At 32.7% G+C, this 26,777-nt stretch overlaps 1 protein-coding gene across 1 annotated transcript in view; it reads left to right on the plus strand.

The window, feature by feature from the left end:
• LOC143236349 (fat-like cadherin-related tumor suppressor homolog) overlaps window positions 1–26,777 on the plus strand; it is a 296,736-nt gene that overhangs the window by 221,710 nt on the left and 48,249 nt on the right. Inside the window, exons 5-11 of the mRNA XM_076474622.1 lie at window positions 6,284–6,448; window positions 12,397–12,549; window positions 15,195–15,408; window positions 17,607–17,746; window positions 19,844–20,007; window positions 22,966–23,288; window positions 25,664–26,332. Of these exons, the coding sequence (XP_076330737.1) occupies window positions 6,284–6,448; window positions 12,397–12,549; window positions 15,195–15,408; window positions 17,607–17,746; window positions 19,844–20,007; window positions 22,966–23,288; window positions 25,664–26,332 (1,828 nt within the window). The remainder of the gene's footprint in view (window positions 1–6,283; window positions 6,449–12,396; window positions 12,550–15,194; window positions 15,409–17,606; window positions 17,747–19,843; window positions 20,008–22,965; window positions 23,289–25,663; window positions 26,333–26,777) is intronic.

The following is a 26,777-nucleotide window of genomic DNA, read 5'->3' on the forward strand; positions in this document are numbered from 1 at the left end:
TTACGAAACTTTGAATTTTATCCTATGTAATTAGCATACTGTTAGAGCATCACTGTATGAGTGTGTTATTCGTCTGTAAAGCACTTGTATTTATCTTTAACGATACCATTAATTTTGTGAGCATGAAGAAATGAACGACAGAAAATAGCTTTCACGCGCTGTCCCTTTTCTGTCCAAGTAGTACACGAGAAAACATTAGCTCAATGATCCAGAATGAGAGTTAAAGAAACATTAAAACTGATAGGTTTAGGTTTTTGTTTACAAAAAGTTTAGCTAATGTTTGATGATTTTAATATATTTTTATGTGCATATTTGTGTCACTGCTGAAATGTATTTGAAATGAATTTATTCCATTACACAAGTACGCTGTGAAACATTTAGGTACTTGTTTATCATTCAAGAATTGTATGTTTATTAGATTTACATGGATGTATTTAGAGCAGTAACATTCTTTTATTTGGTAAAATACAAACAAACTAAAATGTAAAAAAACGTAAAACCACTTGCATTCCGGAAAAAAAATCTGAACCCTTTTTTGTAAATTTTCAAAATTACCACAACTGTTTATATATATATATATATACACACATATATGCTTATAAGTGTGTTATAACTTAAAAAATAAGTAGAAACAAAAATAAATTAAACAAAAACGCTGCACTAATTAAAAGTATCCCAGGGTGCAAACTATAATGTGGGATTTAAGAGGTATCCTAAGTTTTGGAAGTGAATGATGAAGTAGGACCCACATTGCAATAAGGATACACCTTCTATCAGTCTTAACCTCCATTCGCCAGTCTCACATAAGAAGTAAAAGAGTAGCAATAGATACAGAAATAAAAATTAGGAGAGCGAGATGTTGGTCTTCAAGCTCACAACATTTCACGTCTATATCACCCTTCACAGCCTCCAAACAGATGTGGGAAGGTGACTGCTCTTCCAAGTAAAGATAAAAATTAACTGAAATAAGAGTAAGAAAAAGAAAATAAAGAAATAAGCTGCTACCATTTGGAGGTAAGCAAGTTAAAAACTTACCTCTTGAAGTTAGCATTCCAGTCCACAGTATGTACTATCACTGATTGATAGTACATAAAACAAACTATACTGGCATGAATCCACTATTAAAAGTGTTGCACAGATAAAAAAATAGACAAATAAACTAGAATTGAAGATACAATGCGAGAACCAGTTTTCTAATGGTGCGAATCCGCAGACATGCTGCTGTGCTACTGGGGGTCCCTTAGGCACAACCACATATTTAAAGCAACAAACTCCAAACTCGGAGTTCAGATAAAACTTTGTGCGGGATTTTTGGCAAACAGGAAGACTAATTGGTTTCAATTTGAAAAAGCTAGCTTTTTTATTGCGATCAAGTGAGCTTTTATAAATGAAAATTATATCTTCATCGTTAACCTTAACAGCAAGACTAAAGTACTGAGCACATAGAAAACTTATAGTAGATAAATAAATTAGAATGTAAATAAAGAACTAAATCAGTTAAAATCATTTTTATCCGAGCAATGCCGAGCGCACTGCTGCTACAAATGAAACGAAACCTAAAATAGATGAAGAACTGAATCAAAAAGTAAATATTAAAAGCAGATGAGGATACTGAAACCCACATTTAAAACCACCACACATTCTAATGTAACCTATGGAATACAGAGAAATAAAAAAGAAACTACTACACCCTAACCACTGAGAGTACTGCACAAAACGTAATCCCTAAATCTTGTATTCCAGTTTCATTCTCTTTAGTTACTTATATAACAGAATAATAAAACATAAACGTTTTGTTCAATACTTATTACTACAGGGCACGAAAAATTCTTCTGGCTTTCGAGCTTTCAAAAAGTCGTGTTGATAAAACTGTTCCCATATACAAGACTATTTTCAACGCACGGTACTTGTAGAAAGATACATGTGCAACTGAAGAAATTTAAGTCAAGGTTTAGAGTAGTTTTCTGCTTTAAATTATTTTGTTTCTCTGTTTTATTCCTTAAATATTATGGTACAATAATGTCTAACAAGAAGTTTGTTTGTTTTTGAATTTCGCACAAAGCTACTCGAGGACTATCTGTGCTAGTCGTCCCTAATTTAGCAGTGTAAGACTAGAGGAAAGGCAGCTAGTCATCACCACCCACCGCCAACTCTTGGGCTACTCTTTTACCAATGAATAGTGGGATTGACCGTAACATTATAACGCCCCCACGTCTGAGAGGGCGAGCATGTTTGGCGCGACGGGGATGCGAACCCGCGACCCTCAGATTACGAGTCGCACGCCTTAACATTCTTGGCCATGCCGGGCCCTCTAACAAGAAGAAAACACAAACTATCCACAAACAGTAATTCACGATATGCTATGTACAGAATTAAATGAATACGGATAAAAGAGAAGAAGAAATGAAATATATGCTTTTATAATTGGTCGACAGTCTTAGCGTAGTGTCACACGATTCTTTAAGTAACACACTTTTACCTTCAATTCTAACCATTTGAAACGAAGTTATTTAGATTACTGCATTACTTATTTGGATAGAAGAACTTCGAAGACAAACGTGTACACGATAGCTAAAGAATTGAGGAAAAATATTCAGAATTTCATTTGGCCTTATGTAAGAATAATATATTTTTTAGGATTTTGTAACGTTTCTTCAGCTACGAGCAAAAGTTGCTTGATATTTCACAACATTGCACGATGCTAGTTATGAAAGGATGAAATATGATTATGCTAAATCATCATAAAACCTCTTCGGGATCTTCCATGATCTGTTCTTTAAATTAAATTTTAATAACCAAGTAGAAATATAAATTTAAATCCGGACATATACTAAACTTTCCCACAAGCCACGTGTAACACAGAACGCCACATACACATGTACGAGGAAGAGAAACAAAAATTCCAGTTATTAACAAAAAAAAAATAGAACTCCTAAATAAAAATAAATGAGTTACTAGTCTAAATAACGAAGCCAGGCATCGTCAGGTAGTTAGAACGTTTGACACGCAATCTGAGGGTCGCGAGCTTGGATCCCCGTCCCACCAAACATGTTCGCCCTTTCAGACGTTAGGGCGTTATAATGTGATGGTCAACTCCACTATTCGTTGGTAAAAGAACAGACCAAGAGTTGGCGGTGGATGGTGATGATAAACTGCCTTATCTCTAGTCTTTCACTAATAAACTAGGGCTGGCTAGTGCAGGTTGCTTTCGTATAGCTTTTGCGTGAATTTAAAAACAATTACCGGTAAACAAAAGGGGGAATACCAAAACAAAAAGCTGGAATATACTAAACTGTAATATAAAGCTCAGAATAAAACCGAAATTTAAATTCATAACTAGAGAATATACAACCCACATAGATTTATATGAAGCAACATATATGCAGCTACTTTAGGCTCAACCCTTACCAACAGTGACTATAATCGCCTCACATGTACATGGTACCCCTTGTCTTTGTCTGGTTTGTATTGAGAGAGAATCGAAGTCCAAAATTTGTTTGTAATTCGTCACAACGTCATACAATGGGCTATCAGTGCCCTGCCCACAACGGATATTGTTAATCTGTCAGTGTGTTTCTCAAGTCCAATGAAGAAGTAAGATAGAACTTCAGCACAACACCTTAAAATGGTAACCTAAATTAAACAAACTACTTTTCATTCAACGATGAATGCTCTTGACTTTGACAGTTTCATAATCTGTGTATTCATAGCCTCAAATTGCCTTCTGATACAAGTTAATTACAACCTGAATAAATAATTGAAATTGCACTGACTTTGCAAATACAAAATTATAAGTACAAAACGATGTTATAACACTACAGTTAAATTGAAGTGACACAATACTTGTATTTTTAACATTAAGATAAAAACAATATTTTTGTATCAGAACTACTTAAAGTAAATGTATGTTATTTTTTATTTTGAATGAGCACATGGCCATATCAATACTTCACCTTTAAAGATTAAATAACATAACTTGTAATACTCTTTTACCAACACTGAAGAAAACAGTGGTTTTATTATGTGTTTTTTATGTGGTCTAGATTTTCTAGCAACTCTAGATTAAAATATTCTAAACATTTGAAAGAATGTGAATGTTTTGCTGAAGAACAGGCACAAACCAGAAACATAATTTTGCTCCATTACGAACAAACACACAAATCAAAGATTTTCCTCAATACAGCAGAGGATAATCACCGTGATGTTCTTTAAATATATCGCATCTGAGTTCTTCAAGTTTGGAGGACTTCAATTTATGTTGCTATGCTAATGACTATTTCCTCTGTAATTAAATAGCTGGAATACAGGTTGCAGATTTTCTCCAATTGTTATACAGGTTGCAGGATGTCTCCAATTGTTATACAGGTTGCAGGATGTCTCCAATTGTTATACAGGTTGCAACATTGCCAAAAGAAAGTAAGAAATACATCTCTTCACACACTTATATCTTATTATAATTCACGAGAACAAATTTATTGCTAACTACCCCAACTGTTGAAGTATCTGTATGTGATGAACACCATTAACCATTATAAATGTAATTTTGTGTTTTAGTATCGTGTAACACACGTTCTTCACTCTTTCATCTAATAACATAACATTATGTATGAGCCGACTGTCTATTAAACACGCCCAAGTTGGCAGCCAGAGCCGACTGAGACATGAGTACTTTAATTTAGTAGGAACAGCTGTAGCCGCAGCTTTTATTCAATTTTACATCTGTTGCAGCATTGGCCTGCATTGTATGTGTGCCAGATGGTCATTTCTAACAACAAAATAAAAATATTCTTGTAACCAATGGTCAAATGTGTCATAGAAACATTGGTCTCTCGTTTTCTCACACCGTTGGCACTTTCAGGAGAATAAACTTGATGAAATGGACATGTAAAATCGATCAGATGAACCCTCATCACCCACACAACGTGCCATCTGCTGCAGTAGAGCTGGTAGGGTAACAAATTGACTATTTGTTTTCCACTGTGGTGACATTCAGGTTCTACAAACTTCAGAACTTGTTATACAGTTATGGTTGCTATTACTGCTGGTCGTTTTCTTTGTCCCAGTTCATAGTTTAACACGAACATTCAAAATTGCATTGTCATGTAAAGTGCATTTTTGTTTGTGGCAGATGTCCCTCAGACCTATGTAGTGCATATGGATTATTTCAGAAAACTCCTCGGTAAAATTATTGAGCTGCTTAGCGCGATCCTCAAGAGATGTAGTAGAAACTGTTCTCACGTGTAGTCTTATTAAATTACCCACCTAAGTGGTGAAGTTTCCATAACAGCCTCAGCTTGGATTGCTCAGTTCTAAACATAAGTAGATCTGTGATACAAATAATGAAAACAATCATAAAATCTCGCTTCATTCAAATGTTCTCGGCCATCGAATGATGAGTCTTTTAAACTCAGCATTAAGCAATGAACTGTTTTTCATTAGCTAATCCATTCAAACATCTCTGATGAAATAACCCACTTCATCCTTAACAGTTCCCTAAACTATTAGCGAATTTTAATATTCCTTGCCACCATATACTAAATGTAAAAGGCCCTTGTTGCCACATTTTCGACTAAATCCTAGTCCAGAAGTTTCATGAATTTTCTATTATGTGCGACCACTTTTGTCTTTGAATAGTTGTATCTTTTACGTTTTATTAGGAGCAAGCATTTTCCTTGAAGGTGGTGAATGGTAGTTGTAACTTTATTATCAATATTTACGCTTGATATGTACTTTGTACGCATTTGTTTGATTCTGTATTAATTTTATTTCTCATAAGGAAATGGAAACAGACATTAAACATGATAACAACGAGTACTTGTCCTGCAGACTTCTTTTACATTCATAAATGGTAGTTCAGGCACTCGATTCGCAATCTGCGGGTCGCTGAATCGACCCGGTTCCGAAAATGCACGTCCTTTCAGCTGTGGGTATGCTGTAATGCAAAAGTCAAATCCACTGATTATTAAGAGTTAAGAGTGATGAGAAACTGTCGTTTTGTGGTGTTGCGCTAGTTGCCTTCTCTTTAATCTGTCATTTAAACATTAGGGACGACTAACGTGAATAGCTATCGAGTAGCTTTGTGCGAAATTAAATAAGCACACCCTCTCCCATTATGATTTTTCTTTTATGTGCAACCCTATTTGTCTTTGACCATAAGTATAGATAAGTAGTTAGATAAGATTTTTTTGTTTTTTAATATTTTTCAGGAATATCTGATGTAATGCAATATCTGATGTTATTTGATGTAATGTCAGTGAAATTTCCACTTTTTTCGTGCTTACAGGTGACTGTCATGGATTCAGGAAGACCTACCCTCTCTTCAACAACTAGAGTTGTTGTAACTGTGGCAGATATTAACGACCATGACCCAGAGTTCCTTCATCACATATATCTCCATTGCACAGTGCTTCCTACAAATATTTCTGACAAAGAACACACTTTGTTTCGGGTGAGGTTCATGTAAAGATAAATTGTTGTTTTTCTTTTCATAATATCACATTATAGCATTTTTCTTTCTTTCATTTGTGGGTGTGCTATTTATCCAATATTCTTTCAAAATTAGACACTATCTTAGGAGTAAACTAATAACGTATTAATATTTTTTTTATATAAACGCTTGTTATTGATCTTAAAAGCAGCCAAGAGAATTACTATAGCTATAAAGACATGAAATAAGTGGTTTCTAAGAAATAAAAACCTAATAACTTTGGCTAACATCGCAAAATTCGACGTAAATTTAGTTACATCTAAGAAAATATGGTAGTTTGTGTGGTAGTTCAAGTCTTCCGCTGGTACAACGGTAAGGCTATGGATTTACAACACTAAACTCAGGTTCGATTCCCCTCAGTGGATTCATCAGATAGCCCGGTGTGGGTTTGTTATAAGAAAATATACACACACACTGTAGTTCAGTAAAATAAAAGTATCTTTTTAGAATTAATTATTGTATTAAGACAAAAAATAATACTTCACACGAGCAGTGCACATAAATCTTATTGTATAACTTTGGGATTACCAACATAAAACTTTATTGGCACACGTATATTTAACATATTTGTTTATGTTTTATTCTCATTTTATAGGTGAAATACAAAATTTATTCATAACATTCTGGTTCGCAAAATATTTTTAAAATATCCTTCCTAAATATTTAGGTAATTTCTATCAAAATATTTTACAATATTGAAATAATGGACAAAAAATAAATAAATATTTAAGTTTTTTTTTTTTTTACACAGTGAGAATTTTATTAATAACCGACTGTCCCCATATGTTAGTGTATTACACAAGTCATAAGAAGGGATATACAAAATATTAATTACCTAGATATTTACAAGAAACAAAAAAGAGTAAAAAGTGAATATTTAATTGTCTGTATGTATTACTTCACCCGAAAAGCTATAAGTATCAACAGATTATCACAATTTGTATCTGGGGAATATCACTGTATTATACGGAGAGATGCTGGTTGGTTTGGTTTGGTTTTTGGAATTTCGCACAAAGCTACTCGAGGGTTATCTGTGCTAGCCGTCCCTAATTTAGCAGTGTAAGATTAGAGGAAAGGCAGCTAATCTCCATAACCCACCGCCAACTCTTGGGCTATTCTTTCACCAACGAATAGTGGGATTATAACGCCTCTACGGCTGAAAGGGTGTGCATGTTTAGTATGACGGAGATTCGAACCCGCGACCCTCAGATTACGAGACGAATGCCTTAACCACCTAGCCATACCGGACCTATGTTAAGTAAAAATGGGATAACTTTTCGGCTTTTATTGTGAGATCCTCAGTACAGAATTAGAAACTTAACTTCCTTATTCTAACCATACAGTTGCAGACCACTAATATTTTATAGCTTATTATATCTACACTGTATAAATTTCCACAAGGATGCTGTTGATGCTTAGAGGTAATTTTTAATAAAATAGTTATTATACTTAGTTAAGTAACTATCAATAGTTGATGTTGTAATTATGTATTTTATTTTTTAGGAGATTTTAGGTCAAGAATTATAATAGAGCTAAGTTGATATTATACTTTTGTTAATTTAAAATAATCTGAAGAACGATTATAATTATTAAGTGATAAAAATTCTGATTCACAATTCATGAATACTGTGTTAAATATATGGAAGGATAAAAGTGTATCTCGAGACTTCTTTACGCTCAAGTTAGCTTTCTGTATATTTGTTGCATGTTGTGTAGAAAGTTTAAAATTTTATCAGTGCAACTCGATATCAAGGATAAGAAAAACAAGTATGGTATATTGGTAATTTTAGTTTGACTTTCGACTTCAGATTCCCGTAAGTGTTTTGAAAGTGCCTTTGGGGAAACTTGGATACTACCCTCATTAGTTTTTCGTGCATTTTTTCTAAAATTGAGAATCAAGAAGACGTAAGCTTTGTTAAAGATCCTCCCTTGAGCTTTGAAGTTAACGAAAAACTAAGTTGGTTTTCCCTCGAGACCTAAATATTTTTTTTTTTAGATCAGAATATAAAACGTTGTCTGTATCAAAAGTCAAACAGAGACAGTTCAAACAAGCTGAAAATATTATATTGGCCTAAAAACGTTTAATCTTAAAAAAGAAATATTAAATGAATTTTAATCAAATCAAATAATTTCGACATATAAAAAAGCAGCAATCTATACAACTTTTCCTTATATTATTTTATATGAAAAGCCAACTTAATTTACTCGGGTCATAATTTTATATCATTGCACTTAAAAGCTAACAACTCTCTACCTAGTTGCAGTACTTATTGAAATAATTCACAGCAAAGACAGTAAAATATAGCAAACCATCATTTCAGCTGATACTATAGATGGATGACGTTCAATAACATTATAGTTTTTAGTAATATATTTAAAACAAACTTAAAAATTAGTCTGTCTACATTTTGCACAATAACTAAACACTTCAATACTTATATATATTAACAGCTTAAATTCATAAAATCTCTTTGCAGCTCTTTGCATCGCTTGGCACCATATATTTATCTAAACTTTGTAAACAAACGAGATCCAAATATCTGCACAATTTTAACATATCAGTTACTTTATACCTATTATTACACTTATAAATATAACACTATATATTGAGAAATCATAAGAGTACAACTTGTTTTCTTCATAGGTGCTTGTTGATTGCTGATCTCAGACCTCAAACTCTGACTAGGATCAAACAACTTTATCTAATTTATTTTGCTACTGTTTTATTTTGTTACTTGTATAATTCATAATATGTCTTTTTTTCAGACAATTCTGCATAAGTACGACATAATTTATGAGATAAGTAATTAAGTAAAATCATCGTATTTATGTCCATGATTTGCGTCCAAAGACGATTTTAAAAACCAGATAACGTGGTCACTACTTCGAAATGAAAGGTCTTAACTCATATCATCATATTACATGTAATTTGTTCTTCAGAAAAACTCGTAAAAGATCGTGAAAATACATTAAGCGAAGATAAAGAGATCTTCATAATTTCTTGTTTTCTGATATACGCTGCAAATAACTAGTCATAATTAAAATGTTCACACATTTCTTATTTATATTCGTGTTTTTAGCTCAAAAAGTCATTTACACGTATTTTAGTCTGTTGCATAATAATCTGTTATAACGGTTAACTTGGCATCTGTCATTTCATGTTATTATTTTGTCCGCGAATATTTAGTTGTTTTTTTTTACATATTACGCAAAAATTAGCTTGAAGTTGTCTAAAGAACGTCTAGGGGAATAACGTAGTGTTTTACCATGAATCATGTATTATAAAACAGTAGCCTATTTATTATTACAAATTTTCTGTATATATTTTCGACAGTTTTAATTTTAATTGGACTACTTTTATAAGTATTATAGCAAAACCGTAAACAGTTATGTGATTTTACCTTTTGAAGGGGTTGCATAGATTTCGGTTACTCAAGAAGCACTAATGTTATAAATAAACCAGTTACAAAATAATTGTCCATACAGTGTTTGGTTCAAGACAATTACCTCACTTAAGGCCAAAAATTATGATTAATTGAGAAAATAAAAAATCATAAATCTTATATAACAGTTAATTTTTTAACCTTTAATTTTTCGCTTAGCAATGATTGTTTGTTTGTTTTTGAATTTCGCACAAAGCTACTCGAGGGCTATCTGTGCTAGCCGTCCCTAATTTAGCAATGTAAGACTAGAGAAAAGGCAGCTAGTCATCACCACCCACCGCCAACTCTTGGGCTACTCTTTTACCAACGAATAGTGTGATTGACCGTCACATTATAAAGCCTCCACGGCTGAAAGGGCGAGCATGTTTGATATGACGAGGATTCAAACTCGCGACTCTCAAATTACAAGTCGAGTGCCTTAACCACCTGGCCATGCCAAAGTTGTTTTCCGATAGACATAGCCTTATCATGACAAATCAAACGATTTTCTAATAACTGGTTAGAACACGTCTTTCAAAACAACTATCTCTTTGTCTTCGCTGTTGGAAGAAATACTAAGAATATTCTTCTGTTTAATAATGAACCAGAGACAATTGTATACAAAATCCAAGGCGTCATACTTCAACATGTATTTTAACTATTACTATATTTGTTATAAAGTAAAACTAACAAATTTAAAATGAATTCGTAAAAAAATTCGAATGAAATTATTAATAGCTTTAGCTCTCAACTACCAACGCAATTATTAGTTTTAAAGCCAATAAAATCATAGAAACAGCAATTTCTTATACATATAAAATTTCATTTGAAATACTTTACTTAAATAGCAAATAATAGATCTAATTAAAAAAATGTTATCACGATACTTTACAGAGTTTAATTTAATTTTGAATACTAATCAATTAATTACAATTTCAATATCAATAATACTACCATAAATTATTTTTGATATTATCCATTATCAATTGAAAAACTTCTAAATGTCGTATTCAGAAATTACTCACTATTCAATGTAATTAAGATTTATTGGGAAACGCTTATATAAGCTTAGGTCTGTGTTGCAGTCTATTTCATTAGATTACTTTACTTATTTTTTTCCTGATCAGAGTTGCACGAACAACAGTCAGACACTTACCTATCTGCTTTCTTTCACGAACTAGTAGTATTTCTTTTTTTTTCCTTTCTCGTGCAGATGGATTGAGAGTTGTTACGTTTTCTTTATTGCCTCATTCAGTTCACTTCAATAACAACATTATTATTTTTTTTTACGTTTCAGACAAAATAAATAGTTAATTGGATCATTTATCATCCATTCGTTTAGCTACTTATCTGTATTTATTTTAAACCTCAATGCAGATTCGATCCCAGCGGAGACCTCTCATAGATATCTAACTGTGAAACAAAAAGACAACAGAAGCAACACATAAATGTCCTCTAAAAATATTCAAGTGAACCTAAAATATTCAAAATGTTTTTACCTAAGGAAGGAACTTTAAGGTGACAGGCTCTGAATGTTTGTTCTAGGTTATTTTCACTCATATATACAATGTATACAATATAATAGTATATAACTATTAGAACTTGTATAATTTTGTCTGGATTCTTTATACTGATGAGTCAGAATAATCAAGAAAACGAAAAGGAATGGGAGCTGTACGAGAGCAGAATTAGTTGAGTTGGAAACAGACATGGTTAGGCCATGATTTATCATGTGGTCTCTTTCTTTCTATAATGCTTTTAATTAACAGAAGATCTTCTTCTGTTTGGATAAAACTAAGCATCTAGCAATTTTTTGCTTGTCTTACAACGTTAGCTTTGAAAATATTCTCTCTACGTGGTGTCTAGTACAAATTAAACGATTTTTAAGAAAAATACAAGTTTCTTTAGTTGAAGGTTACTCAACTTCATGAAGTTTTTATGGCATTCTTCGGTGGCCCAGCATGACCAAGCGTGTTAAGGCGTGCGACTCGTAATCTGAGGGTCACGGGTTCGTATCTTCGTCCCACTAAATATCCTGGTGGTTATAATGTTACGACCAATTCCACTATTCGTTAATAAAAGAGTAAACCAAGAGTTGGCGGTGGGTGATGATGACTACACTGCTAAATTAGGGACGGCTAGCACAGATAGCCCTCGAGTAGCTTTGTGGGAAATTCAAAACAAACAAACAAAGCATTCTTCGAAAATAAATTAGATCCAAGATAGCAAACTTCTTCCAAAGATATATAAAAACATATTGTGAAATGAAAGTAATCTCTTTTATTAAAGATTTTAGGATAAAACAAAATTCTTTAATTTTGCTATAATAATTTAAAATTATTGTGTGAAATTTCGGACGGATCGAACACGTTTCAAACGTTTTTTGACGTTTAGCTTTACCTTTGGAAGTTATCTTCAATTAGCTGTTATCACACTAAAATGTATCAATTTAGCAAATGTCTGTTTGGCTGGTTGTGTTAATCCTAGGTTGTTGCCATGGATCACGATGAAGGACCAAGTGGCAGTGTGACATATGGTCTTGGGGCCGGAGAAATGAACAAAATATTCCACATTAACCCAATAAGCGGAACTGTGACAGCAAAGAAACAGCTAAAAGCTGGTGAAGAATATGATCTGAGAGTAAGTTTATTACTTCTTTTTGATTTAGTGGTGATGGACATCTGTGGTTATTTTTCTTTACAAATTTCAACGTATCTGGTCTTCTTGTTTGTCTGAGGTAATGTGACGTAAGTTAGCAATTAGCAATTGAAAAACGAAAGATAATAAAATAAAATAAAGTTTTATACCCTATGTATGAATATTGTATACTATGTTAGGAAATACCAAATCAATAATGATACCCTTTCGAATCCACTTTGTTTCGTAATTTTAATCTTTTTATACAGATTCAAGGTTTTGATGCCGTTATTATTTGATAAGAACTGAGAACTGATTCACTGACAAACAGTTTTAAGGACAAATCATTTATGCCGCTTAAAATTATGTAACTATAAACTTGTTAACGGATGTTTCACATTCACACCGTTAAATTTTATAAACACCAATCAGTAAGCAGGCACAGTTATTTGCTTTCTTGCATTTGTGATAAGACTCAGTCACAGCAAGCGTTAAATAAAATTTATTACGCTAATTTCTATGTCTTGTGTTCATTTTATTTGTTATTATTTCAGTTATTTTAATACGATTGACAAATATTTTGTTGTTTTTTTTTCTGTTTTATGTTCCGTATTCTATGAACAGCATATGATACCTGGAAGTTAAACAAATTCAGTTTTCAGTGTCGTCTTAGATAACTTACTATAATACAATTATAAATCCAACACTCTTTTCACAATTTTTTTCTTATTAGCTCCCCCCAAGTCCAGCATGGCCAGGTGGGTAAAGCACTCTATTCGTTATCCGAGGGTTATGGCTTCGAATCACCGTCACACCAAACATGCTCGCCCTTTCAGCCGTGGGTGCGTTATAATGTGACGGTCAATCGTTGGTAAAAGAGTAGGCCAACAGTTGGCGGTGGGTGGTGATGTCTAGCTACCTTCCCTTTAGCTTTTCATTACTAAATTAGGGACGGCTAGCACAAATAGCCCTCGCTTTATGCTAAATTCAAAACAAAAACAGTAAAGTTCCCCTTCTACAAACACCAACCTGTATATTAGAAGGTTTTAGTGATAAAATTGGGGTTTCGATACACGTAGCTGGTAAAGTACATATAGCCCTTTGTGTTTAGCAAAAAGCAAAAAGCAATATCTAATGATGTTAAAACTGTTATTTTAACCACTCTCCATGGAATTTTAACATAATGCTGTGACATTGTTAGTATATTTCAACATGTGATTACTTCATCATTGTCTATATTTAACTATATTAAAACCATAATTTTGCGTATTTTAATATATGCAGTAATTCATCTGGCCATAACTAAAAATAATAAATGAATGACTCACTGTTCAACAACCCATTTTTATAGAGCATTCTCTTGAAGATTACCATTGCAAAAAAACTGTAAGACTAGTTAACGCTATTAGGAACTGAGCGCTAGTAAACACACCTTTAAATTTCTTTGCGTACTTAAATCTTGTAAAAATATGGAATACGTTCTGAATTTTTCATAGCCTCTTTCCAACAATGTTATATAGGATACTTAATATTTCGCTATCACAAGTAAAACAAATATACTATTTGAATGGCCGTTTATTTTAGGTTTATCGTAAATACAAATATAATTATCTTTACATTAGTTTTGAGACATCTGATGAAAGATAGACTAGAAGATGGTTAAAATTTTAGATATTTTTAACTGAACAGTTAATGTATTTTATTATTTCTTTTAGTAAAACAAAATTAGATTAACAAGCCATTCTATTGTTACTTGTCATTGAAATAAAGATGAATTGCAGTTAAACATATAGTTGTATGTATAATTTCTATATCTGTTACCTCTATCTAAAAGTTCTTTTGATGAAATGGTATAAAAAATTGGTTTTGTGTATGGAGACGTTATCATTCATTTTCGGTTTTGAGATTCAATTATGTTTTTTTTTCTCCTGGAGTTGTTTGTTATCTTTCTTCTATAGTAACTCAAGTTCTTACAAATTTACAATAATTATGTTGTAAAATAAATAAATAAATATTTCAACTTGTGATGAACAGCTTTAAATTTAGTTGCTGGCGAGCCTGATTTGTATTCATGTGATACTGCAGAATATTCCCCGAACTATAAGCTGTGGATGAGTGACAACCTTTGTGACAATGTATGGTTAGTGGTAGGGTGCTGTTGACTGGCTGCTTTTCCTTTGATCATTAGTTTAAAATTAGAAACAACGGCTAGAAGTCCTTAATAGCTTTGCCATGAATGTGAAATACAAACACTTAAAAGATAATTCATATTATAAAATAATACTGCCTTTGAAAATGTACATGTGACTTATTTCTTGAATATTATCAAATTTTATTCAGAGCGAGTGATTTCATACATTATGTCAACATGCTTCTTTAATCTGTCAAGGAAAAACATAATTTTGAATGGGTTCAAACAACAAAACTTGGATTTCTGCCTTAAATCCATCCCAAATACTATCGTTTCCTTATCGTATTTTAATGACCGATTGTGAATGAAAATCTTATCTGTTGATCGCTAGTTTAACAACTGATAAGTGTCCTGGTAGAACAGAAAACAAATTAGTTCTACTTCAATAATATTACAAGCCAAATCAACTGATACAAAATAGTCTGTTATATTTAATATTTATTTCATTGTGTTTCAGGTTAGAGCAACAGATGGTGGCCAACCTCAACGTTCAACGTTGACAAGGGTTGTGATCAATGTACTTTCCACTCCTAAAAGCTCTCCGAATCCTCCAGTTTTAAAAGATCCTGAGACTTATGCGAAAATTAGTGAAAGTGAGAAAATAGGTCACCTGGTGGTTTTGATTGACGTCGAGGATCCAGATGGTGATAAGTTGTGGTACAGTATCACGAGTAAGTATTGTATGTTAATTACTTCCTATCTGTAATTTGAATCGTATGTTTTGAAGTTAAACACAAAGTTACACAATGGGCTATTTGTGTTCTGCCCACCACGGTTATCAAAACCCGGTTTCTGACGTTGTAAGTCGGCTGTGTCACTAGGAGGCCTGTAATGCAAATGTGTAACTTAAACTATAGATGGGAAGCATCACATAAGGGAAATTGTTCATGAAGTAAACTAGTACTCAGAAAAATATAGGTATCTATATTTATTTGAAGGATAATATCACTTAAGTATTACTTTAACATATAAAACAAAGAAATCGTAACTTACCACCATCCTCTTACCTTGAACTGTTTTCATTCCTCTATTAGTATTTAATTCTTGGTGTTTAACTTCTCACATTTCTTGATATAATTCGTATTTAAACTCAAGAGCTATAATATACCTGTGATGTCCGGTTACCAGAATTTTGTAGTATTTCATATTCATCTTTCCCTCCTCTTTCCTTGTTCATCTACTTCTTTAAGAGCAACCTAACCTCTCACAACTGACTGTTAAAGATAAAGGGTAGTGTTAGGTGTTGGACATTTTAGGTTTAAGCATCTATATATTTTTTTCTATTACGATCCACCCCCTAACGGCACAGAGATATGTCTGCGGAATTAAAATCTTATTTCTTTAACCATGGTGGGCATACCACAGACATACCATTGTGTTTTGTCCCTAGCTAGAAAGAAAAAAACAACCGACTACGACTTTAATTCTATCTACTTTGTGGTTGGCTTTTTTTTTAAGTTTTAAGCCAATATTTTTTACACACAAGTGGCTGTCTTGGTCTCAAACCGCTTCGCAAAATTACGATTTTGAGTCCAGTTCCCTAACCTCCACCACATTTCAAACCCAAAGCATTAATCTTCTCGTTATTCTTAAGTTCAGTTTTTAACTGTTTGTAGTATTTCCAATATTACTTTTGATAATAAAGCATGAATCTAGCAGACGATATATTACTTGCTGTTGGGTCCTACTCCTGTAATTACTTCTCATGAAGCTTATTTGGCAAGTTTCACTTACTAATTTATTTGTAACGTTTCTTTTTAGTCTTCATTTTCTCAAATATATATATATTTAAAACCATATACATGTGCTGTTTATCCATCAAAAACTATGATTTCGTAGCTTTTACTCTTTTGCGGTGGTTCATGTTTGTAATTCTTGAAGGAAGATATACTGAAAAGCTGTGTCGAATTTCCTGATTTGACGTATTTTAAATTAACAGATTTCACTAAATTAATCTCTAATGAAATATATCTTTGAATTTGATGTCTTTGTTGGAAATAAAATTCGGTTGTGGTTCGATATTTTCGCTAAAAACAACTTTGTTTTAGGATAAAAATTGTTGAAGAGTGCTTTTGTTATTAAGTTTACTCAAAATTAAGGGAAACTTCTGTTGTTTCGTTAAAGTAAAGATACAAATCCAATCGTTTTATTAGCTAAAAAAAAACTGCGAAACATTCATTAACAATACAGCTTTTAATCATATAATTTTATGTAATTATATATAAATAACAAAAGTTTTTCTACAAGTTATCTTTTATTTTAAGTAAAGGATTGTAAACTTCAATTGCGTCTTACCAAAATCAGCAGTAAAAATCAATAACGTTTTGATACTCTTTCAGAGGCGAACATTAAAATATTAATAATCCTGAATTAATTGGAAAAAAATAATACGTTTTATGACAATATTCTTACAATTACAGTCTGTGGAAAGTTAGAAATAAAGTGTTTTATTTCACTAATTTGAGTGGTCCAGCATAGCCAGGTGCTGACTGCCTGCCTTTTATCTGATCAGAAGTTTAAAAGTACGAACACTGATTACTTTAGCTTTGCTATGAGTACAAAATATAAAGGTGGTTAAGGCATAAAAAGATATTTTATGAAACAACCTAGGGTACTCTTATTAAAAGGCTGACACAAAATTCCCTAGCCATCATAATTTAATTATTGAGTACTTAATCTAACTAAATTTGTGTGGTAAACGTCACTGAGGAACATAAATAACAAACTTAGTTCGATTGAACATATGAATATTTGCGTTTCATAAAGGTAATGACGATTATATAAGCATAAAAGGCTCTATGAAACATAGTTTTTTTTACGTGTTCTAATATAAACCAGATAATTATTTTTTTGTAATAATTTTGTGCAGATGGAAATGAGGAACATAAATTTATCATGAGACCTGATGAAAGAGGAATATTGTTAGCGGAGACTTTAGACTGGGAGACTTGTAGCTACTACAACTTGACTGTTAGAATAACGGATGGTGTTTATTCTGTAACAACAAAGGTAACCGCTTATTTTCTGATATTTCGTTTATAATGATAAAGTGAACTTTATATACGCATATCAGTGTAGCTGTGATGACAAACACGTTACGAATTTCTGTTTTACCTAATGTTATGCAGTGAACATAATTTCATGCCCGGTAAGGTATTTCCAGTAATACATATGTTTTCTATCTATGAATTTTGAGCAAAATCTTTTAAAGCTGTATAACTTATGTTTAGTTGTTTTTTTTCTACGTAAAACATTACGAACAGATCTGATTCGTCGCAAGGATATGATATATTTAAATAGGGTGTTTATGTATCACACAGCATTATTAATAGCTCTATTAAAAATAACGTACATAATATAAGATACCTTTTCATGGTCCAAGAAATTTAACGTAGGCATTACATGCACGTTATTGGATCGTGGAAACTACAAATTCCAGTTGGCAAGTACGAGGGCTGTTCAAAAAATACGCGGACTGTTTGAATTGCGCGACTCCAGTTGGTTCCAGGGAAATCAGCTTGATGTCGCTAGGTTTGCACAGATCAGCTGATTACGACGCCATTTCTCGATTACAGATATCTTTATTTATGTATTAGCTACGCGGTTTTAAGTAAAGTGCGATTTTTTCGTTTGGCGGATTTCAGAATGAATGACCTGAAGGAGCAACGACTTGCTGTGAAATTTTGTGTTAAACTTGGAAAATCTGCGACTAAAACTTTTGCTATGCTTAACACGGCTTACGGTGATGTTGCTATGAAGCGTACGGCATGTTTCAAGTGGCATGAACGTTTTAAGGATGGTCGACAGTCCATTGAAGATGATGAGCGTCCTGGACGTCCTTCCACGTCAACTGACGACCCACACGTCGACACAATCAACACCTTGGTGCGGGCAAATCGACGTCTGACTGTCAGGGAGCTTGCTGAAGAGTGTGGGATATCAGTTGGATCTTGTTACGAGATTTTGACCGTAAAATTGAAGATGCACCGCGTTGCTGCGAAATTCAGCCCTCAGATCTCGTGAGTTTTTGGCCAAACACTCGATCACTATTTCCCCCCCCCTTACTCACCTGACCTTGCTCCTTGCGATTTTTTCTTGTTCCCCAAACTCAAAAGACCCTTGAAAGGAAGAATATTTGAGACGATTCCCGAGATTAAGGCAAATGCGACGAAGGAGCTGGAGGACATTACAAAAGAAGCGTACTAGGACTGTTTCAACAAATGGAAACACCGTTGGGATAAGTGTGTGCGTTTGGGAGGAGAGTACTTTGAAGGGGTCCCAGACCTCTAACTTCTAAATAAAGTACATTTTGGTTTATGACGTCAGTCCGCGTATTTTTTTAACAGACCTCGTATATCAGTGTCAAACGTGTGTTTGTATATAGCACATAAGTTTGGAAATCATAAGGAACTAAAAATGCCTAATTCCAATGTTTAGTGATTATAACATGTGGACTTTAATATGTTTAATTGTATTAATGTTTTTTTCTTAATTTGTACAGCTTTAATAGGCTTTTCTTGTCTCCTATGAAAAAGAATAATGTGTTAAAACTTGGATAAAATTCTAACAAAAGGAGTTTAAAGATACATTAAATGTTTTATATTATTCATAAATAAATTATATTGATGAAAAATAACAGAAATTTCGCTAGTAAAACACGACTATAGAGTTAGGGCAATTCTGGTTTAAAGGTATAAAATATAACCACAAATGTACGAGTACTTTTAACACTATCGCCCTCGGCGAAATAACTATTGTTCTAGTGTGCACTTATGGATGAAAATATACGTTTAGTTCTTGTTTATATATCAGAACTACACATAGTATTTTTCACTTCTGTTATTACTAGGTTAACAATCTACGTATCTCTTCTTTTCACTTTTGAAATTCTGGATGTGAAAACTCTCTTTCAGAATTTAATACTAAATGTTCTGATACCAGTGTTTTGATCCAAATATTATAACAAGTAATAAAAAAAGCACAGTGACCATAATGTTATAGTTACTTTGCACCTAACATTCAACGCAAGTTTCTCGTTTTGTTTAAAGTAACTGCTGTGTTAAAATATCCATAATTTTTTATTTGATCTTGCTTGTCTTTATGCAGGTTTATGTTGAAGTCCAAGATTACAATGATCATCCACCAGTGTTTGAAGAAACAACTCACCACCTAAAGGTTTCTGAAAATATTGAAGTTGGAACTGAAATTGTACAGCTAACAGCTACAGATCTGGATCAAGATAAAAGACTGTTTTATTCTCTGTATAACAGGTATATTACTTAAGTAAACAGGAGTGAAACCAATTTAAAAAATACCAGTCTTTATCTCCAAAAGTTTTTGTAGTTCTGCTTGTATAACATTTTTCAAGTGTTTAAAATACTTTGAAAGCTCTGGTCATCTTATCTAACTTTTCAATGAACCTTACATCATAAGTCAGTAGTTTGGACTTTATCACCAATAACACAAACCTGGTGTCATGAAATATGGCTCAATGATAATGTTAAAAGTTCATTCAACGTCAACCTTCTCATCTGTATAAGTATTTTATTGAATAATAAAACAATAACATATTTTTTTTCTGAAACATATTTAACACTTTTTTCTTCTGCTAACTTGAATTAATCAGCATATACTTCAGTTTAGTTTTGTTTTATCTTTATTTCTCTTTCGTGAATATGAATAAATTATAATAATTTTGTACACAAAACTAAAGTAAGTAAATATACTGATGTAAGTTTTCAAAACAAAAAGCAACGCATCAGGTCTCTGCATATACGAAACCATACATACAGAGTAAATTATCTAGTTGTTACTTCTTTAACGCGAAGCTACATAATTGAATATCTTTCTTTCTGCAGTAAACCTAGTTCCGGATTTTAACATTGTAGGTCCTTTAGCTTACTGCTTGTTTATTTTTTTAATTTCGCGCAAAGTTACAGGGGAGACTATCTGCGCTAGCCGTCCCTATAATTTAGCAGTGCAAGACTAGAAGGAAGGCAGCTAGTGATCACCCCCCACCGGCCAAGTCTTGGGCTACTCTTTCACCAACGAATAGTGAGATTGACCATCACTTTATAACGCCCTTACGCCTGAATAAGCAAGCATGTTGGGTGCAATGGGGATTCGAACCCGTGACGCTCGGATTACGAGTCGAGTGCTTTAACCACCTGGCCATGCCGGGCGTCATAGTCAGTTTCTTTGCACAATATTTTTACTTAAATTTCGAATTAACGCTTGTTTCGATTTTTACTTTTTCAATACAAAATTCAAAATCCATATTGTAGATATTTTAAAATCCACATTAAGCAATTCATTGAAACCTAAGCCTAATTTATGATTTTATTAAAAAACTGTTAGTTCTTGAAAAGATTAGTATTAATTAAAAAGCTACCAGTGTAAACTAAATCACATTATTTTTCGATTGTTAAACTTGTTTGCACTTTCATTTTGCAGTTTTGCATTTTTTTATTTTCAAAGTTTCGAATTTATATGGAAAAATGGTAAAAAGGTGCAGCTTCTGGGGTAATTACTAATTTATGATAATGCATTAACAATGAATTAGTAAGCTTTAAGATGCATAGCTTAATTGTGCACAAGACTGCAATATGGGTTAACAATTATAAAAGAACAAAATCTTGCTATTACATACGATAAAATCTTTCTGAGTATGTGTTTTTTATGTTCACAGAAACACATTTCTACGGCCAAGCAATCCTACTGCTGAAACGAAACAAATCTGCTGATGTTTAAGGAAGCTTTTCTGATTCAAAATAAACTTAATATCGTATTTAAGCGAACTTATCTATGATTGAAAACAAACTTTTGTCATATTTAAGCACGATTCTCTGTAATCCAAAACAAATTTACTGTCGTGTCTATACAATTTCGTTTTTGATTCAAATCATACTGTCTTATTTAAACAATTTGTTTTTCTCTGATTCCCAAAACAGCACACCTGAATGTGTGTTCTTGTGACTCAAAATAAGGCTATTTCTGCGTTAATATGAGCATGTTATTTCGTCCAGATAAACACGTGTATCTTCCTGTCAAACATAGCATAGCTTATATGAAAACAGTAATCCAAGACAGCGTAATCCATAAAATTCACTAATGTTATGGTCGTTCATTTATTCTCCACTTTCCATTCAAAATACGATAACGATAAGTACAAGAGATATACACTTAAAGCCCGATGTAAATATGATATCCATTACTATACAATGGAAAAATATTACAACACATTTAATAGAAGTAAGGTTCGAGTTCATGCTGTGAGATTTAGTTAAATTTTAAAAGATTTATCTGAAAACATTTGGTTACCTGTCAGGGTATCTTACTTTAATAACTTTGTTTGAATTGAATTTAATCATTCATATATTTGTTTGGTAAAATTTTTGTTTGTGAATACATGTGAAGAGTTTCCAATGTGTAGAACCTCGAGCAATTATTTGTAGCAATATGTATGCAAATTAAACAGTATGGGGAAAGTTTAGATAAGGAATGAATGTTGTTGTTTTTTTTTCTTTTGAGACATATGACTGAGCTGGAATTGATTGGTCGTTGTTGGGAACTGTACAGAAAATTTATTTTTTAAAAATTACCATTAGCTTTAACTTTAAACATATCTATAAAATGATTCTACCTATCGGTGACTCTCTTTTCTTTTTCAAAGGTTTCTTGGGTTTGTTTTTAATTTCGTTCAAAGTTACTCGAACGCTATCTGTGCTAGCTGTCCCTAATTTAGCAGTGTAAGACTAGAGGGAAGGTAGCTAGTCATCACCACCCACCGACAACTCTTGGGCTACTCTTTTACCAACGAATAGTGGGATTGATCGTAACTTTATAACGCCCTCACGGCTGAATGGGCGAGCAATTGTGTTGCAATGGGGATTCGAAACCGCAGGCCTAGTTAGAAGTCGAGTGTCTTAACCACCTTGCCATGCCGGGCCCAAAGGTTTATAATCTAAATAAGTTGTTGAATGTTTCTATTTATCATAAAAAGATTAAGAATCATATATATATATATATATATCATATGTTAAGTGAAACTAGTACAGATAATCACTGTTAAAAAACTTGTAAAATGCTTTAATAAATAAATGGATAAAGAAGTCATTTTAACTTACTAAAAACTCATTTTTATTCAAATATAAAAATATGGTATTATTGTCCAAAATATGCTACAAGTTTTAAGAGACTAATGGTTTTTTGTCTCCGTCGTGTGACAGTGCAGCTACTTCCAGTCTTCGGATGTTCCATCTGGACGAAATATCAGGCATTTTATCTGTTAGGGAAGGTCTTGACCATGAATTCATTAACCATCATATTCTAACAGTCTTAGTGAAGGATCGCGGGACTCCTGCAAAACGAAATTTTGCGAGAATAATCATTGACGTAGAAGATCACAACGACCATTCTCCGGAGTTCGTACTGCCTATGTTCGAAGCTCCCGTGCTCGAGACAGCAGCAGTTGGGACCTCTATTGTACAAGTATCGGCGTTTGACAGAGACAAAGGAAAAAATGCACAGCTTTCCTTCTCACTCATTTCCGGTAAGCTACATTATAAGTTCTGAAGGGTAAACTTTCTTATCTTATTTTAGTTCGATGAGGAAATCTCTGAAACAATAAGTCTGAACTATCAATCGATTGGTTTGTTATTGTTATACATACTGTTTGAAATAATTTGAGTAATAATTATAATAATACTCAGTCTTACGTTTTCAAACGAGAGATGTGTGAAATAAATGTGGCAATTGTATAATTACGGACACAACTTAAGAAGTTATAATACAAGAGGCGGCTTGACATACAACCTTTATTACTTTAGCTGTATATGTGGTTAAAATATAAAGTTAATTTATCGAATTTTATTCTTGAAAAAGTTATTGTTTTTTCTATTATTTTATCAGAAATGTCACATCGATTAATTAAAATATTACATCCTGTCAGTTTTTATTTTTACAATACCTTGCTGAAACAACTAAATAAAAACTCTGTCACTGACTATGGAACATGTTTGTTTAATATTTCGTCGTATGCTCTGCTATATAAATGCGCAGGCACTTTAAAGATAGCTCCCATGCATTTTACTTAGAATATATCCTATACCAATACAGTGAAAATTATTAAAGTTTAAAGCTTTATATACCAACAAACACGTCTTCGTGTGTAACACACCTGGATAACTTTTTAACACCTGTAATTTCTAGGAGTTCTCTTTAAATTTCTTGTTTAATTAGACGACAACAATGTCTGTCGTTGTTAAGTTCGACTTAAAATCAGTTTACTTTTCTTCAGAACTTCTAACTACAGTAATGTTTGTTTGTTTGTTTTTTGAATTTCACACAAAGCTACTCGAGGGCTATCTGCGCTAGCCGTCTCTAATTTTGCAGTGTAAGACTAGACAGTGTAAGACAGTGCAGCTAGTCATCACCACCCACCGCCAACTCTTGGGCTACTCTTTTACTAACGAATAGTAGGATTGACCTTCACATTATAACGCCCCCACGGCTGAAAGGGCGATCATGTTTGGCGCGACGGGAATGCGAACCCGCGACCCTCGGATTACGAGTCTAATGCCTTAACGCGCTTGGCCATGCCGGGCCTATACAGTAATGTAAACATACGTTACATAGTGTAAAATTAATAAGTTTTAAATACAATTCACTTATAAATTTTCCAATTAATTTCCATAATATTGATAGATTTCGGAAATTATTGTATTTTAATAAACCGTCACCTGTATATATATATATATAGTTTGCTGTAAACAAAAACAAGCCGAAACAAAATTTAAAAAACGCTGCACCAACTGCAAGGATCCTCTGGACACGGGCTGTCATATGGGATATAGAATTAACCTTGGTTTTGGAGGTGTCTGAGGAGTTAGGACCCACATAGCGGTGGGGATATACTGTCTATTAGTCTTAACCTCCGTTGTCAGCCTCATATAAAGAAATTAAAATAAAGGAATAGAAATATACTAAAATAGAAATAATAGGAATATTTAGTGGATTTAATAAAGAAACTTTAACTAAAAGTATTAAAATATTCTGTACTAAACATAAAAATATATTTAATAAGTATAAACAAATAAAAATTAAAGAAATTTTACTAGAAGTTTCTGATAACTATTTTTAATTGTGAATAAAGTCATCAAACCACTTATACCGCCTGAAAAGGATTATATATATATATATAGATATATTTAATATAATGACCCGAGTATGAAGAACCTCTAGAGTTTAAAATTGCTTTCAAACACTTCTGAAGCTCTAAATTTAAAGGCTATGTCAAAAACTTTAGAAGTATATTTCCATGAATGAAGACCGTCTGAATTACATTTTAACTATAATCAGCTCGGTGATTAAATAGAATTTGTTTCTTTATTATACCACAATAAACTTAATAAAGCTCACCACATGTAATAAAATGGTCTTTATTAGTACTCTAAGCATGTTTTGCCTTAAAGAATTTTGAGAAATTCTAGTAAGATAAAAGTAACTATTTAGCCTAAAATAATATTTGTTTTTGATCCCTTTACAGAAAAGCTTTAGTTCATTTTAAACATCCAAACTGAAGAAAGTTTTACCAATAAAACAGTAAAATCTTCAAATTATCTTGGAATTGTGAAATCACACATTCATTTTTAGTGCAAAGTTATGTATTTATTAGGGGATAGAAAACTGTATCACGTGTTTAAAGTCACGAGTTTAGCTATTAGAGTGACTTGCATCAAAATGCCTTCAGTGTAGTTTATGCATTGAATACACCGGTGATTTATCATATGTTAACTTAGAATAGAGGATATACGATTTAACATATAATAATTTTATTTGTATGTAAAAAAATTAGAATTGCAAAATTGTTAATCGCGAAATTATCATTTGAGTTCATTAAACTTGTTTTTCTTACATTATTTCCAGGGAATTTTGGAAATGCGTTCATGGTTGACCCCACTCTTGGTACTGTTGTGGTAGCCAGAAAATTGGACCATCTTACGATGCCAGAATATTTTCTCGTTGTAAAAGCTTCTGATAATGGGTTACCTTCCCTAAGTAGTACAGTCCACGTTCGAATAGTTGTTACATTAGCTGATAATACTGCACCCAAGTTTTCCAGTGAAGACTATTCAGTAACTATATATGAAAATGTAAAAGTTGGAACAGTTGTTATGAGGGTTTCAGCAACAAGTCGCTCTTCTGTTTACTACGAGATTTCATCTGGAAATGAAGAAAGGCGTTTTTGCATAAACCCTCACTCTGGAGTTATATTTACTATTTCCGAATTGGATTATGAAGAAAACAAATACTACAAACTGACAGTTCAAGCCATAAATTTGACAGGAAGAAATTCAAGTCAAACTGTAATCATCCAAATATTAGACTACAATGACAACAGACCTAATTTTTTAAAGTTAGATTACCATGGCGAAGTAAGTGAGGCTGCAGAACTTGGTGCCTTAGTTTTCTCGAATGATAGCACTCCGTTAGTGATACTGGCTGAGGATAATGATTCCAACGTCAACTGTCACTTGCATTACGAAATTGTAGAAAATATAGCCAAGAATTTTTTTAAGATTGAATCCAGCACAGGTAAAAATTCTGTAGTACCCTTAAAACAAATTCAACTCCTTTGTTTTACAATTTTGTTATTTTTTACGTACCTTCTATGTAGAGGAACTGATGAACAAGTAAGTGCACATCTACGAATGTGAAGATGCGCTCTATTTCCGAGATTTAATGTGAAATGCACTGCAAAATATACGGTGAAAATAGCTAATTTTAACAGTAATAAAATAATTTAAAAATTTTATTTAGTCAAATTTAAAGGCTTAAGCAATATATTTCGTCAATACCTTAATATAAAATAACACATGAATTAGTATTTATTACATGAGACATTACATTATATTCTAGAATGTTATATATTTAGTTTCTGAAAAAGGTACGTGAAAGTAGCACTGTTAATAATGCACAATGATTAAAACTGGGACTCAACAAAATGGTATATTCTGTATGAGATACAAAAGTAGCAGTC

Source organism: Tachypleus tridentatus, chromosome 13, assembly GCF_004210375.1.
Source record: "Tachypleus tridentatus isolate NWPU-2018 chromosome 13, ASM421037v1, whole genome shotgun sequence".
NCBI lineage: Eukaryota > Metazoa > Arthropoda > Merostomata > Xiphosura > Limulidae > Tachypleus > Tachypleus tridentatus.